This window comes from Peromyscus maniculatus, chromosome 5, assembly GCF_049852395.1.
Source record: "Peromyscus maniculatus bairdii isolate BWxNUB_F1_BW_parent chromosome 5, HU_Pman_BW_mat_3.1, whole genome shotgun sequence".
Lineage (NCBI taxonomy): Eukaryota > Metazoa > Chordata > Mammalia > Rodentia > Cricetidae > Peromyscus > Peromyscus maniculatus.
Window position 1 is genome coordinate 547,883 of NC_134856.1, and position 12,181 is coordinate 560,063.

At 45.1% G+C, this 12,181-nt stretch overlaps 1 protein-coding gene across 1 annotated transcript; it reads left to right on the forward strand.

The window, feature by feature from the left end:
• Positions 1–827: 827 nt before the first annotated feature.
• Positions 828–9,522, forward strand: LOC102926599 (liver carboxylesterase-like). Its single transcript, XM_006978510.4, has 12 exons — positions 828–965; positions 1,517–1,721; positions 3,638–3,776; positions 4,428–4,561; positions 4,643–4,901; positions 6,680–6,778; positions 7,053–7,193; positions 7,312–7,392; positions 7,614–7,758; positions 8,163–8,300; positions 8,718–8,790; positions 9,219–9,522. Exons 1-12 carry the CDS (start codon positions 890–892, stop codon positions 9,403–9,405), a joined length of 1,677 nt encoding a protein of 558 aa, XP_006978572.2. The 5' UTR covers positions 828–889; the 3' UTR covers positions 9,406–9,522.
• Positions 9,523–12,181: the final 2,659 nt, after the last annotated feature.

A 12,181-nucleotide genomic window follows, 5' to 3' on the forward strand; every position in this document is an offset into this window, starting at 1 on the left:
CTATCCCCCATCTTCTAGATCCTGATGATCCCAATCCCCCTACATATCACAAACCTGTGCCATCCTAGGATACTACATTCATTGCCTTGAAGGCCAACCATAGGACTTCACCAAAATCATGATTCTTGAGGATGCCTACTAGGGGTGAGCTTCTCAACCTTGTGGACTATGGCCACTTTTGGGGTCACATATCAGATATCCTGAACACCAGATATTTACATTATGATTCATAACAGTAGCAAAAGTACAGTTATGAAGTAGTAAAAGAAAATATTATCTTTGGGGGTCACCACAACATGCAAAACTGGACTAAAGGGTCACAGCATTAGAGGGTTTGAGAACCACTGCACTAGGAGCTGAAGATGTTATTGAACTGCTGCACACACAGGAGGAGGAGTCAGAAGTTCAGTGTCTTTCAAAGAAATCAGCATGACCTAACAGGGAGAGGACCTGCAGATCCTAAGAGCACCATAAGGACAAGGGACCCTGAGGTGGACTCACTGCTCTATAAGTCCCAACAGCACAGAGGAGTCTTGAGGATGAAGATCATACTTAGAGCTTCCTTTCTTGCATTATGGTGACTCCATGTTCAAAGACAGGGATCCTGGCATTCCAGAAGGACTTCAGCTACCATGCTGTATTTATCCAAGAGGCTAGGGAAGGAGCAGAGACTGGAGAGGTGGCTTTGCCCTGCCTGCTGACTCTTGGCTCCCTTTGGCTTCTGCCTTATCAGTTCTCCTGCAATAAGAACTTTGTCCAACTCAGATAAATTTCCACACCTGCACCTGAAAGGTACAAAATCCTGCCTTGGCAAGGCCTAACTGTTCTGTTTCCTGTTGTTATTAGAGTGTCATCTTGTAGCAGCATAGACTTAGGCCTGGGATTCAACATGCTACTTAATAGACTTCCTAACTGGCTGTATGCTGTATCCTGTGGGCTCCTATTTCTTCTTCTCCATGTGCATGGTGAGTCTCTCTAAGTGAACAGAGGGAACCAGGGTCAGAGCTGTCTCATTTCTGCAGTCAGAGGCTGATGTTGTGGGAGGGAAGCACCAGAGAGGGAGGAGCTGGTACAGATGACAGATGAAAGTGTGGGTTTGTGCACCCCCTAATGCCTCCACCAAAGACCACATGATAGACCCTGTGGTACATGCATGGTGAGAGATGTAGAAGGATACCATTTACTGAGAATCCAGTGGGGACAGAAGAGTAACAGGAACATGTCCCATCTCTGTGTGTCATTGTGGCTAAAGCTCCTTCTGGCCTTGGATAATGACAATATTTCCTTCATAATTCCAAGTAGCTCTGAGCCTGTCATTTTGTTGACTAGGGAACTGTCCTGTCAATTTTTAAGAGGGCCAATGGACAAGGTTTAATGCTCTAGGTAATCCAGATGACCTCATCTCCACATCTCACAACTTAACCATGAGGACTGGGCTAATTTTCCCCATGTACCACAGTGACAATGAGGTAGGAATTCCTAATTGTCACAATTGATGGCATCTCTCCACTTACAGGACAGGACTCATCCAGCCCCATCAGGAACACACACACAGGGCAGGTGAGAGGAAGTCTTGTCCATGTGAAAGACAGTGATGTTGGTGTCCATACCTTCCTGGGAATTCCCTTTGCCAAGCCTCCTGTAGGACCACTGCGCTTTGCTCCCCCTGAGCCCCCTGAGTCATGGAGTGGTGTGAGAGATGGAACCTCCCAGCCAGCCATGTAAGTTCTGGGGCCCAGGGGACTTCTGGCCTGACCTCTAGACCACACTGCAGTGCCTCCTCCATCTCAGCTCTATAGCAGCTTCAGTCTGTGCTGAGGGCAGTCTGCCAGGCTTGTTTCCGATGAATGTGCTAAGGATTGGAGAAGACCAACTGTGCCAGACTCCTGGGTCAGAGCTTGGCACCTGCAGGGATTTAGCTGCAGGTACTGCAGTGAGGAGAGAGACTAAGGCCATTCTTCACGGTCATTGTGACCATCCATTGTCCATGTGCCATTGACTAAGGAACAAGTACACATGCTTTCATCTGGAGACTATGTGGAAGAAGAAGGAGGAGGTACCTTGAGAGTCTGGAATGAGGTGGAGCATGTCTCACTCCCCTGTGGTATTGTCCATTCATTCCTGTAGCTCCTATGTGGCCACAGATCCCCAGTACCCAAGTGTCTTAGCTTGTTTCCTGTTGCTGTGATAAAGTACCATGACGTAAGTAATGTAGTGAAGTAAGATTTTACTATGGATCACAATCCCAGGTTATAATCAACCATAGATGGGAACCACAGAGGCAGAAATTTAAAAGAGATGATCACATCTCCAACAAGGAACAGAGCCTAAGGGAAACATATTGTTTGATGTTGGGTCATAGGCACTGCAGTACGGAGAGAAGCTCATTAGGGTGCCAAGCCTTCATTCTCTGAAGGAGCAGAGGGGTGCAGTGTTCTTAGAAAAGACTGACACTCAGTTACCTCACTCCAGTTATTTTATTCAGGCATACAAAATGTTAATTAGTACTGGGAAAGGTTCTAACTACCAAAGTCACTTTCCTCTTGCTGCTCACGAGAGCAGACAACCCACACACATCTCAGTCCCTTTTGATTATAGCAAGCTGTAATCAAAAGTAAGAATGCCAGGTCTGCCAGGATTGTCTTAGGACCAAGGTCAGTGTAGCTCCAAGTTCTCAAGTAGCACCAAGCACAGACTCTCCAGAGAAACATTTCTTCAAGGCTTAAACAGTCCCCAAACAATTTCTGAGCCTCTACTGATTAACTGAAACATAGCAAAGGCTTTGCTGAAGCAGTTCTCTCAAATTCAGACACAAAGGCTTTACTGTGTATTTCACTTAAAGCTGTACATAAAGGCTTTACTTACATATCACTACAGACATAAGCATTCCTGCTAATGCTTCACTTACTCTCTCTATCCTTATACAATTCAGAAGCCACTTCCTAGGGAACCGTACCTCCTACAATAGACAACTGTTCCTATCTCAATGAACATAATCAAGATAATTTGCCACGGACATGTTTAGAGACCAACAGGATCTAGGCCAGTGGTACTCAACCTGTGAGTGCTATCCCACAGAGTTTGAATATCAGATATCCTGTATATCATATATTTATATTATTATTCAAGACAGTGGCAAAATTGAAGTTATGAAGTAGCAACAAAATAGTTCATTGGAGGTCTCCTCAACATGAGGAACTGTGTTAAAGTTTCAAAGAATTTGTAAAGTTGTAATTAACTGATCTAGACAATTCCTCATTAAGATTATTTTTCCAGTAGATTCTACATTGTGTCAAGTCAACAATCAAAACTAATGGCCACACCTGGTTTTAAATAGTATAGAAGTGATGAATGATAGTACAGAGAGGCAATCATTTTCATAGACTGCCAGCAGTCTCCATCAACTAGCCCTCAGGATATTACTATCTGACCAGAGGTCTCCCTGAAAGTCCTGCTCTATTAGCTTTTCCACAGAGCTGGTGGACTCTACATTGATGAGAAGGGACTTTAGGGAGGAATCATATGTTATCAGGGCATCATGGAAAGCAGTAGCTGAAGGTGGCTGAGAGAAGGTGCAAACTAAGACTTGGGTTTGATTATCACATGTCCTGAACTAACTGTCTTCCATTTTCACCAGGTGTCTGCAGACTGATATGATGACTAATGAGGTCGCAAAGCTGCTGAATCTGAACATGCCTCCCACTTCTATGTCTGAGGACTGCCTGTATCTCAACATCTACACACCAGCTCATGCCCATGAAGGATCTAATTTACCTGTGAGTGTCTTGGACTGTGGTTAGCTTGGGAAAAGGGTGTTTCTTTCGCAGGAATCTTGGAAGGAACAAAGTAATTCTGAACACTGTAGTTAGACCCTGATTAATAGTCTTAACTTATTGGGTTCAAGAAGGTCACCCCAGCCATGGTGAGCTGCTTAAATCTGAGTGTGTGACACAGAGCACTGGGAATCTAAAGGTAAGAGGCTCTAGGTCTTTGATTAAACCAGGAATTCTTCTACCAACTTGAACCTGGCAGACCCACTCTAGAAAGTGCTCAAGGACTACATATTGAAATCTCTGAAATTTCTAGCAGCAGGTTATTTGTTGTGTCAATGGGATCTGCCAACTCTTCTGAATAGCAATCAAGAAAGTCACTCTTCAAGATACTCCTGTTTGCTCTACTTTGATGGGTCAAAGAGTGATGATCACATTACTTGTGATCTAGATCCACTAATTCATGCTCAGATTTTCTGTTTGGGGAAATGGGGATGGAAATGTGCTTATAGACCTAGAGTAATCATCTGTGGAGCATATCCTGAAATCCTGAGGATATCTGTGTGTAAATCGACCTGCACAGATAAAAGATGTTTATAATCTAATAGGTAGCTGGGCTGGATGTGGTGCTCCTGAGATCTGTGTTGATATCTCCAGGTGATGGTATGGATCCATGGTGGTGCACTTGTTATGGGAACGGCTTCCATGACTGATGGATCCAAACTGGCAGCTATTGAAGAAATAGTAATGGTTGCTATCCAGTATCGTTTGGGTATCCTTGGTTTCTTCAGGTAATTCTGGAACTGGGTTGGACAATGGGGACTGAGTAGAATAAGGACAGACCTGTGATTCCTGTTCCTGCCACTTCTCAGCACTGGAGACCAGCATGCCAGAGGCAACTGGGGCTACCTGGACCAAGTGGCTGCCCTACGCTGGGTGCAGCAGAATATCGCCCACTTTGGAGGCAACCCTGGCCGGGTCACTATTTTTGGTGCATCAGCAGGGGGAACAAGTGTGTCTTCACTTGTTGTGTCCCCCATGTCCAAAGGACTCTTCCATGGAGCCATTATGCAGAGTGGAGTGGCCCTGCTGCCTGACCTTATCTCTGACACATCTGAGGTGGTCTACACAGTGAGTGCACTCTACACTACTATCCATTACGTTGCTGCTTCAGTCCTTGCCTATAGTACTCTGGTATTTGGTTAATTGGTGATCAAGGATCATGGGAAATCGCTTCATTCCATTAATTTCTGAGGGATAAAATTTAGAATCCATCCCTCTCTGGTTTATATACGCTGTGCATGATATACAGCAGAAAAGCTATGCACAGTGGCTACCATCGTTGGCAAAAAATACATGTCCATTGTTTCCAAGTTGGCTTTTTATTGCTGTGATAAAGACCATGGCCAATAGCTATGTGGTACTGGCAATGGTCAAGAGACAGCCCGAACTGACCTACCCGGGTGATAGGGTGGCCAAACACCCTAATTGTTGTGCTAGAAACCCCATCCATTGACTGAGGGGACTGGATGCAGAGATCCATGGCCAGGCTGCAGGTGGAGCTCCAGGAGTCCACTTGGAGAGAAAGAGGAGGGTTTGTATGAGTGAGAACTGTTGAGACCAAGGTTGGATAAAGCACAGGGACAAATTGCCAAAGGAATGGAAACACATGAACTATGAACCAATAGCTGAGGAGGCCCCAACTGAATCAGGCCCTCTTGATAAGTGAGACAGTTGATTAGCTTAATCTGTTTGGGAGGCATCCAGGCAGCGGGACCAGGTCCTGTACTTAGTGCATGAGGTGGCTGTTTGAAACCTGAGGTTTATTTAGGGTCACTTGGCTCAGCCTGGGAGGAGGGGACTGGACCTGCCTGGACTGAATCTACCAGGTTGAACTCAATCCTCAGGGGAGTCTTTGCCCAGGAGTAGATGGGAATGGGGGGGCTGGAGGGAAGGGGGGCGGTGGGTGGAGGGAGAGCAAGGGAATCCATGGCTGATATGTAAAATTAAATTAAATTATAAAAAAAAAAGAAAGGGCTTATTTCAGTTTACAATTTGTAGTCCAATTTGAAGGGAAGTCAGAGTAGGCCCTCACGCAGGTACCTGGAGGTGAGAACTCAAGCAGATGCCAGGGAGGAACACTGTTTATTGCCTTGTTATCCATGACTTCCTCAGTTTGCTTTCTTATACAGCCCAGGACACCTGCCCATGAGTGGCACTACCCACAGTTGTATGGGCCCTGCTGCATCAGTCACTTCTAAGGAAAAAGCCTGGACTCACCTATGAACCATTCCAATAGAGGCATTTTCGCAGTTAAGGTTTCTTTTTCCAGTTGTCCATGGCTTGTGTCAACTTGAAAAAAAAATCAAACCAGAACACATGGATTGAGGGAAATAGTCAGCTGTCAGCTGGTATTAATACTTGCTATGAAAGTATGAGGTCCTAAGTTCAAATCCCCAAAGCCCACAAAAGTCTAGAGGTAGTAATATGTGTTAGTAAACCCAGTGCTCCTATAGACAGATTAGAAGTAGTGACAGTAGACTCCGTGGAAGGTCATAGTTCAGCTAAGTCAGTGTAGACAAAATGCAAACAAGGGGTAAGGTGACAAGTACCACCTAAGCGTGTTCTCTGTCCTTCACAGGCAAAATATGACACACCATACCCATTGTCACACATGACCACCATGCACAAAAATAAACAAAACAACAACAAAACAAATATGGAGGTAGAACAGTCCCTTTCCCAGCTGTCACCTCTAGGCAACTGAAAATGTGAACAATTCCATTTAAGTCCTTCATACACAACACACAGTAGGATGTGGTATTTGGAGCAATGACATCTACTGGAATCAAGGAAACTCTGCTCCATTCTGAGACAGATGAGACAACTATTACCTGTGCTTCTTACAGATAGTGGCCAACCTCTCTGGATGTGAAGCCCAGGACTCAGAGGCCCTGGTACACTGCCTACGAGACAAGAGTGAAGCAGAAATTCTGGCTATCAATCAGGTTGGGAGAATTGTGTGGCTTGGAGGACCTGGTCACCAGGATGTGGGATTGCCAGTACTTACTACTCAAACCAGTTAACTTGGTTCTATGGTTATATGTCCTTTAGTACTGTGTGCAAAAAGAACAAGATGGGATAATTTTGATGTCCTATTTCTTCTGCAGTGAGCATAGCACCCTGAGATGAGATAGGAAATAGGGAAATACTGTGGATATTCAGTGGAAATCAGAATATTTATGTGGTTGATCTTCAGCACTGACTCTTAATGCCCTATAGGTCTTCATTATGATCCCTGGTGTGGTGGATGGGATGTTCCTACCTAGGCACCCTCAGGAGCTGTTGGCCTCTGTGGATTTTCAGCCTGTCCCCAGCATCATTGGTGTCGACAGTGATGAGTGTGGCTGGGGAATCCCCTTGGTAAGACCTAGTTCAAAGCCTCTGGGAACCTAAACCCAAGTGGCAGGTGTGGGACCTCAGAGAATACTTGATCTAGATCCAACCCATCCTATACTTAAGGCTCTCCTCTACCTCCTAGTTCAAGGGCCTTGATCATGTCATAAAGAACATAACCAGAGATACCCTGCCAGCTATTCTGAAGAGCACAGCAGCACAGATGGTGAGCAATGTTGAATCCTGTCCTAACAGAGAGTATATTCTAGGATGACAGGCTCAGAAATAAATGTTAATGTATGTGTGTGTTTCTATGTGGGTTCACCCAAAGCTCATACCTTTCCCTCTATACCCTGTCATCCCTGGCCACATTCCTTACTAGGAGGCTGCTGTCTACCTATCCAAGGGCCTGCCCTATATCACTCTCCCTGATTTCTCATGGTGCAGATGCTGCCTACTGAATGTAGTAACCTGCTAATGGAAGAATACATGGGGGATGTTGAGGACCCCCAGACCCTCCAAGCACAGTTCAGGGAGTTGATGGAGGACTTCATGTTTGTGATCCCTGCACTCCAAGTAGCACATTTTCAGCGTGAGTACATCTTTAACAAGACCAAGGGCAGGGGGAGCTCAGAACTGTTGGTCCCAGATGAGCTCTGTAGTGTCAGGCCTGACTCATGTCTTCACCAGTTCTCTGATACCAGGCACTTGAATACAGTTATTTCAGTAAATCCTTATGTCTAGAATAAATGAATGGCATCTTATCCAGGGGCAGAGGAGTAAACATGTCAGTTACACTTGGTATCTTATCACAACTACTCATCTGGAATGCCAGGGTCACTCTTTAACAAAAGGTTTCCCATAGTCATTTCTCCAGCCTGGATTCACCACTAAACTGTGGTTCCAGGTAACCTTACAGGAAGGTTTCTTATCACCAAAGTTTTGGCAAAAAAGCTCCACATGAGAAATCATGGCAACATGTGTCTTCACTTCCAGGTTCCCATGCTCCTGTCTACTTCTATGAGTTCCAGCACCAACCAAGTTTCATCAAGCATGTCAGGCCATCCCATGTGAGGGCTGACCATGGTGATCATGCTGCCTTTGTCTTTGGCTCCCACCTTTGGGGCATGAAAGGTGAGTCTTCCTTATTTTCCTTGAACTGAATGGAGTCCCAGATGAGTTCCTGATGGATTACAGAGCTCTCAGTCTAGCTGAGGAAACTGAGGCTGTGGGAGAGAATGGGAGCAAGTGTTCAACATTTCTAATGTGAAAAACATAAGACAAAAAACAAACAAACAAAAACTCTACCAGGGTTAGAATAGGAACCTTCCTAGTCTACCTTGTGCAAGAAGCAATGAGAGCACACTGTGGTAGGAGTGATCCTGGGAGAATTCAAGTAGAGGCTTGGATGGATCCTAGATTCTGAGCATTGAGGGAAGAGTTTAAACCAGGCCTAGTATTCAGATTCAGGCTATGGTTGCTCTAGTAGAGCATGAGTTGGCACCTGCATGAGGTAGCAAGACTTCGACCCTTGTCTCTTTCTGTCTGCAGTTGACCTCACTCCGGAGGAGAAGCTGCTGAACAGGAGGATGATGAAGTACTGGGCCAACTTTGCAAGACATGGGTGAGAATGTGCCCCTCCCTCAAACTGCTTTTATCTGGGTCTCCATCCAGGGCTCCCATGTGGGTGAGTCTCATTAACATGTGTAGGTCCTTAATTTTACCATAGTCTTCTCCAGCCCAGGGCACACATAGGCAGACACTTTCTAGCTTTAGTTACTGATCATCCCACAGAAACCTAGTGGGTGAGTCATTGTATTGTGGTACTTTTCTTTACATTTGCCCTCTGAGAGGGAGAGACAAACCTAGACAGCTTACCTTACTTCACATGGACCAGACACTAATGGGTGGCACATGTATTCTCTATCAGTAGATCAGTTTTTGTTTACCCTCTGACCCTTAGCATACTCATCCACTGCTCTGACCCAAATCAAGGGACAAAGTCTTGGATGAGAGTGACCTTATCCTTCCCTATTGGTGGCCTATCCACAGCAACCCAAACAGTGTGGGTCTACCGTACTGGCCCGAGTTGGCCCATGATGAGCAGTACCTGCAGCTGGACATCTATCCTGCTGTGGGCCGAGCCCTGAAGGCCAGAAAGCTGCAGTTCTGGACCAAGACTCTGCCCCAGAAGATCCAGGAGATAAAGGGGGCTCAGGTCAAGCATGCAGAGCTTTAGAGTCCTGTAACAGGAAAGGTGTCTGGAATGAAGATGGGGTCATCCTGAGGTTACAGAGTCCATTGATTTATCTGTATTTGTTTCAACACTAACATAACCATTTCTAACCTTAGCCTGTGGTGGTAATCTAATTGTACTGAAATGTGATTTTGATTGTATGTTAATAAATAAAGTTGTCCGGGGGTCAGAGCTATTAGAGCCATAGCAAGAGTGTGGCGGTGGTGGCACACGCCTTTAATCCCATAGATCTCTGTGTGTTCAGGGATATAGCCAGCATTGGAGACATATGCCTTTAAGACCTAGGGGGCTGTACATTCAGACAGTGACGAGGCCGTCACATGTTTGGGTTTACAACCAATGAGAAGGCAGAACAATAATACTATAAAAAAGGCGTACAGACAGGAAGTAGCCCTCTTTCGCGAAGCTGGGACAGCAGGAGGAAGGGTGAGATTTTAGCTCTGAGCTCTGACCTCTCGGCTTTCTCTTTTACATTGTTTCTGTGTTTCTCATTTAATAAGACGGTTGGTTACATCTACATTAGCCTTTGCACTTTTAGTCATGTATGACAAATCCTCTGTGTGTCACACCTTATCCTTCTGAACACATTTTATTAGACTCAATAAATACTCTCATAACTATCTGGATGTGTGAGCCTGAAAGTTCCCCCATCTTATTTAACACTTCACTGTGGTTAGGCTCCATATCTTCCTTTCTTCCTTTCACCCTCCCATCATCTTCTCCTCATCTTCTCTCTCCTTTTTTCCAAGTCTCAGACATTCTTCAAATGAGGTAGAAGCTTCAGACACTGTTGACTAAAGGAAATCCCATGTCCTCTCTCAACAAGTTCATGTTTTTTCATATTTGTCAGTTGCCAATAGAAAACCTGATTTCACTAAGCCCCATTGCCTTTGTAAGTCACAATGTTGTTCCCAATAGAAAATAAACCACAAACTGGACTCTATAGTGTCTGTGGCCTCAGGTGTTTGGAGGCTGAGACAAGAGAATTACATAAGCCCAGGGCAAGATAAACAAGATCCACATCTCAGAAACAAAACAAAAAACATAACTTCAGTAACTTAAAAATGGTAACAAATTATAGTTTTGTAGATGTAGAATTTCAGGGTCCAGATAGCCACAGATTTGCTGTGTAGTAAGAAACAGGTCTCGGGCTGAAGGTCTCTAGGATTATATCTTGTGTCCTTTCCTGGTAGATATGTAAACAATGGCATTCTAAGGATAACATTAGGTCCCTGCTGATTTGAACTTGGAGCAGGGAAGATATTTGTGTTAGTGAGATGACCATGTACATTGTTTCCATTCTATATGTAGAGCATTTATTGATGTTCCTATTGCTAGCTTGCCTCTGCTTTTCAGTTCTCTACATACACACTACTCTTCCAACAGGGAGTCAGAATGTGTTTTAGACTTTTAATAATTATCTAATTTTTAGTAGCTTGAATGTGGATTGTTTTTATAGGGCTAGGGATTGATCTTAATTAAGGCTTGTGCATGTTAGGCAAGTGCTCTACCCGTGAACTACACCCTCTTACTACTGTGGATTGTTTAAATACAATTAAATTAATCTGTTTTAGGTGTATGGTTTAGTAAGCCTGAGAAAATTTCAAGGCATGAAACTGCCACCACATCAGATATAGAACAGACCTCACTCCCCCACCAAAGGCTTTTCTTGGGCCCCTTTGCTATCATTCTCTCGCTCTCGCTCTCGCTCTCGCTCTCGCTCTCGCTCTCGCTCTCGCTCTCGCTCTCGCTCTCGCTCTCGCTCTCGCTCTCGCTCTCGCTCTCGCTCTCGCTCTCGCTCTCGCTCTCGCTCTCGCTCTCGCTCTCGCTCTCGCTCTCGCTCTCGCTCTCGCTCTCGCTCTCGCTCTCTCCTGGTTTTTTTCAAGACAGGGTTTCTTTGTGTAGTTTTTCTGGTGCCTATCCTGGATCTGGCTCTGTAGACCAGGCTAGCCTTGAACTCACAGAGATCCACCTTGCTCTGCCTCCCGAGTGCTGGAATTAAAGGCGTACACCACCACTGCCTGGCCACACATGTGCTATCCATTTACTCAATCAATGCACAACTATTTCACTTGTTTATTTAATATTCTTTTTTTGGGGATATGGTCTCCATGTACCCCAGGTTAGCCCTGAACTCATGACCTCACTACCTTTGCTTCCTGAGAGGTTGCATTATAGGTATGGGCCTTCCATCCCAGGTTTGGTTTTTAATAAAGCTGTGGGCATAGGGACATTAAGAAGGGAAGATCTGTGGGACCCCCTGGAGATGGGTCCAGGAGGAGGAAGGGAGGTTGCAGCAGGCTTTCTAGTGCACACCTGGGGATGAGGCTGAGGAGACTGGATTTGGAGGAGAAGAGGGAGAGGTGAAGATCTGCAGTTAGACTATCTGCCTCGATGTCTAGACCATATCTGTGAACATTTGTCCCCCCACCATGTGTGAATATGTGCATACAACTGACTAATATACACAGATTTGAGACTCTTTTTCATTGTACATATTTACTATGGTCTCCATCATCATCCACAAAAGGCTTCTGAATGATGCCTCATAGGGTTACAAAGTACATGGGGACCTTCTCTTAAGTCATGCTACACAGCTTCCCAGGATTAAGAGGACATACCAGGTAGTCCAGGTAACATAAATAAACTGCTTCTGTAATTTTAAACTTGAGGGATATTACAAAGCCCAGTCATTCCTTAGGTTGGAGAGAGAGACAGAGACAGAGACAGAGAGACAGACAGAGACAGAGAGAGAGCA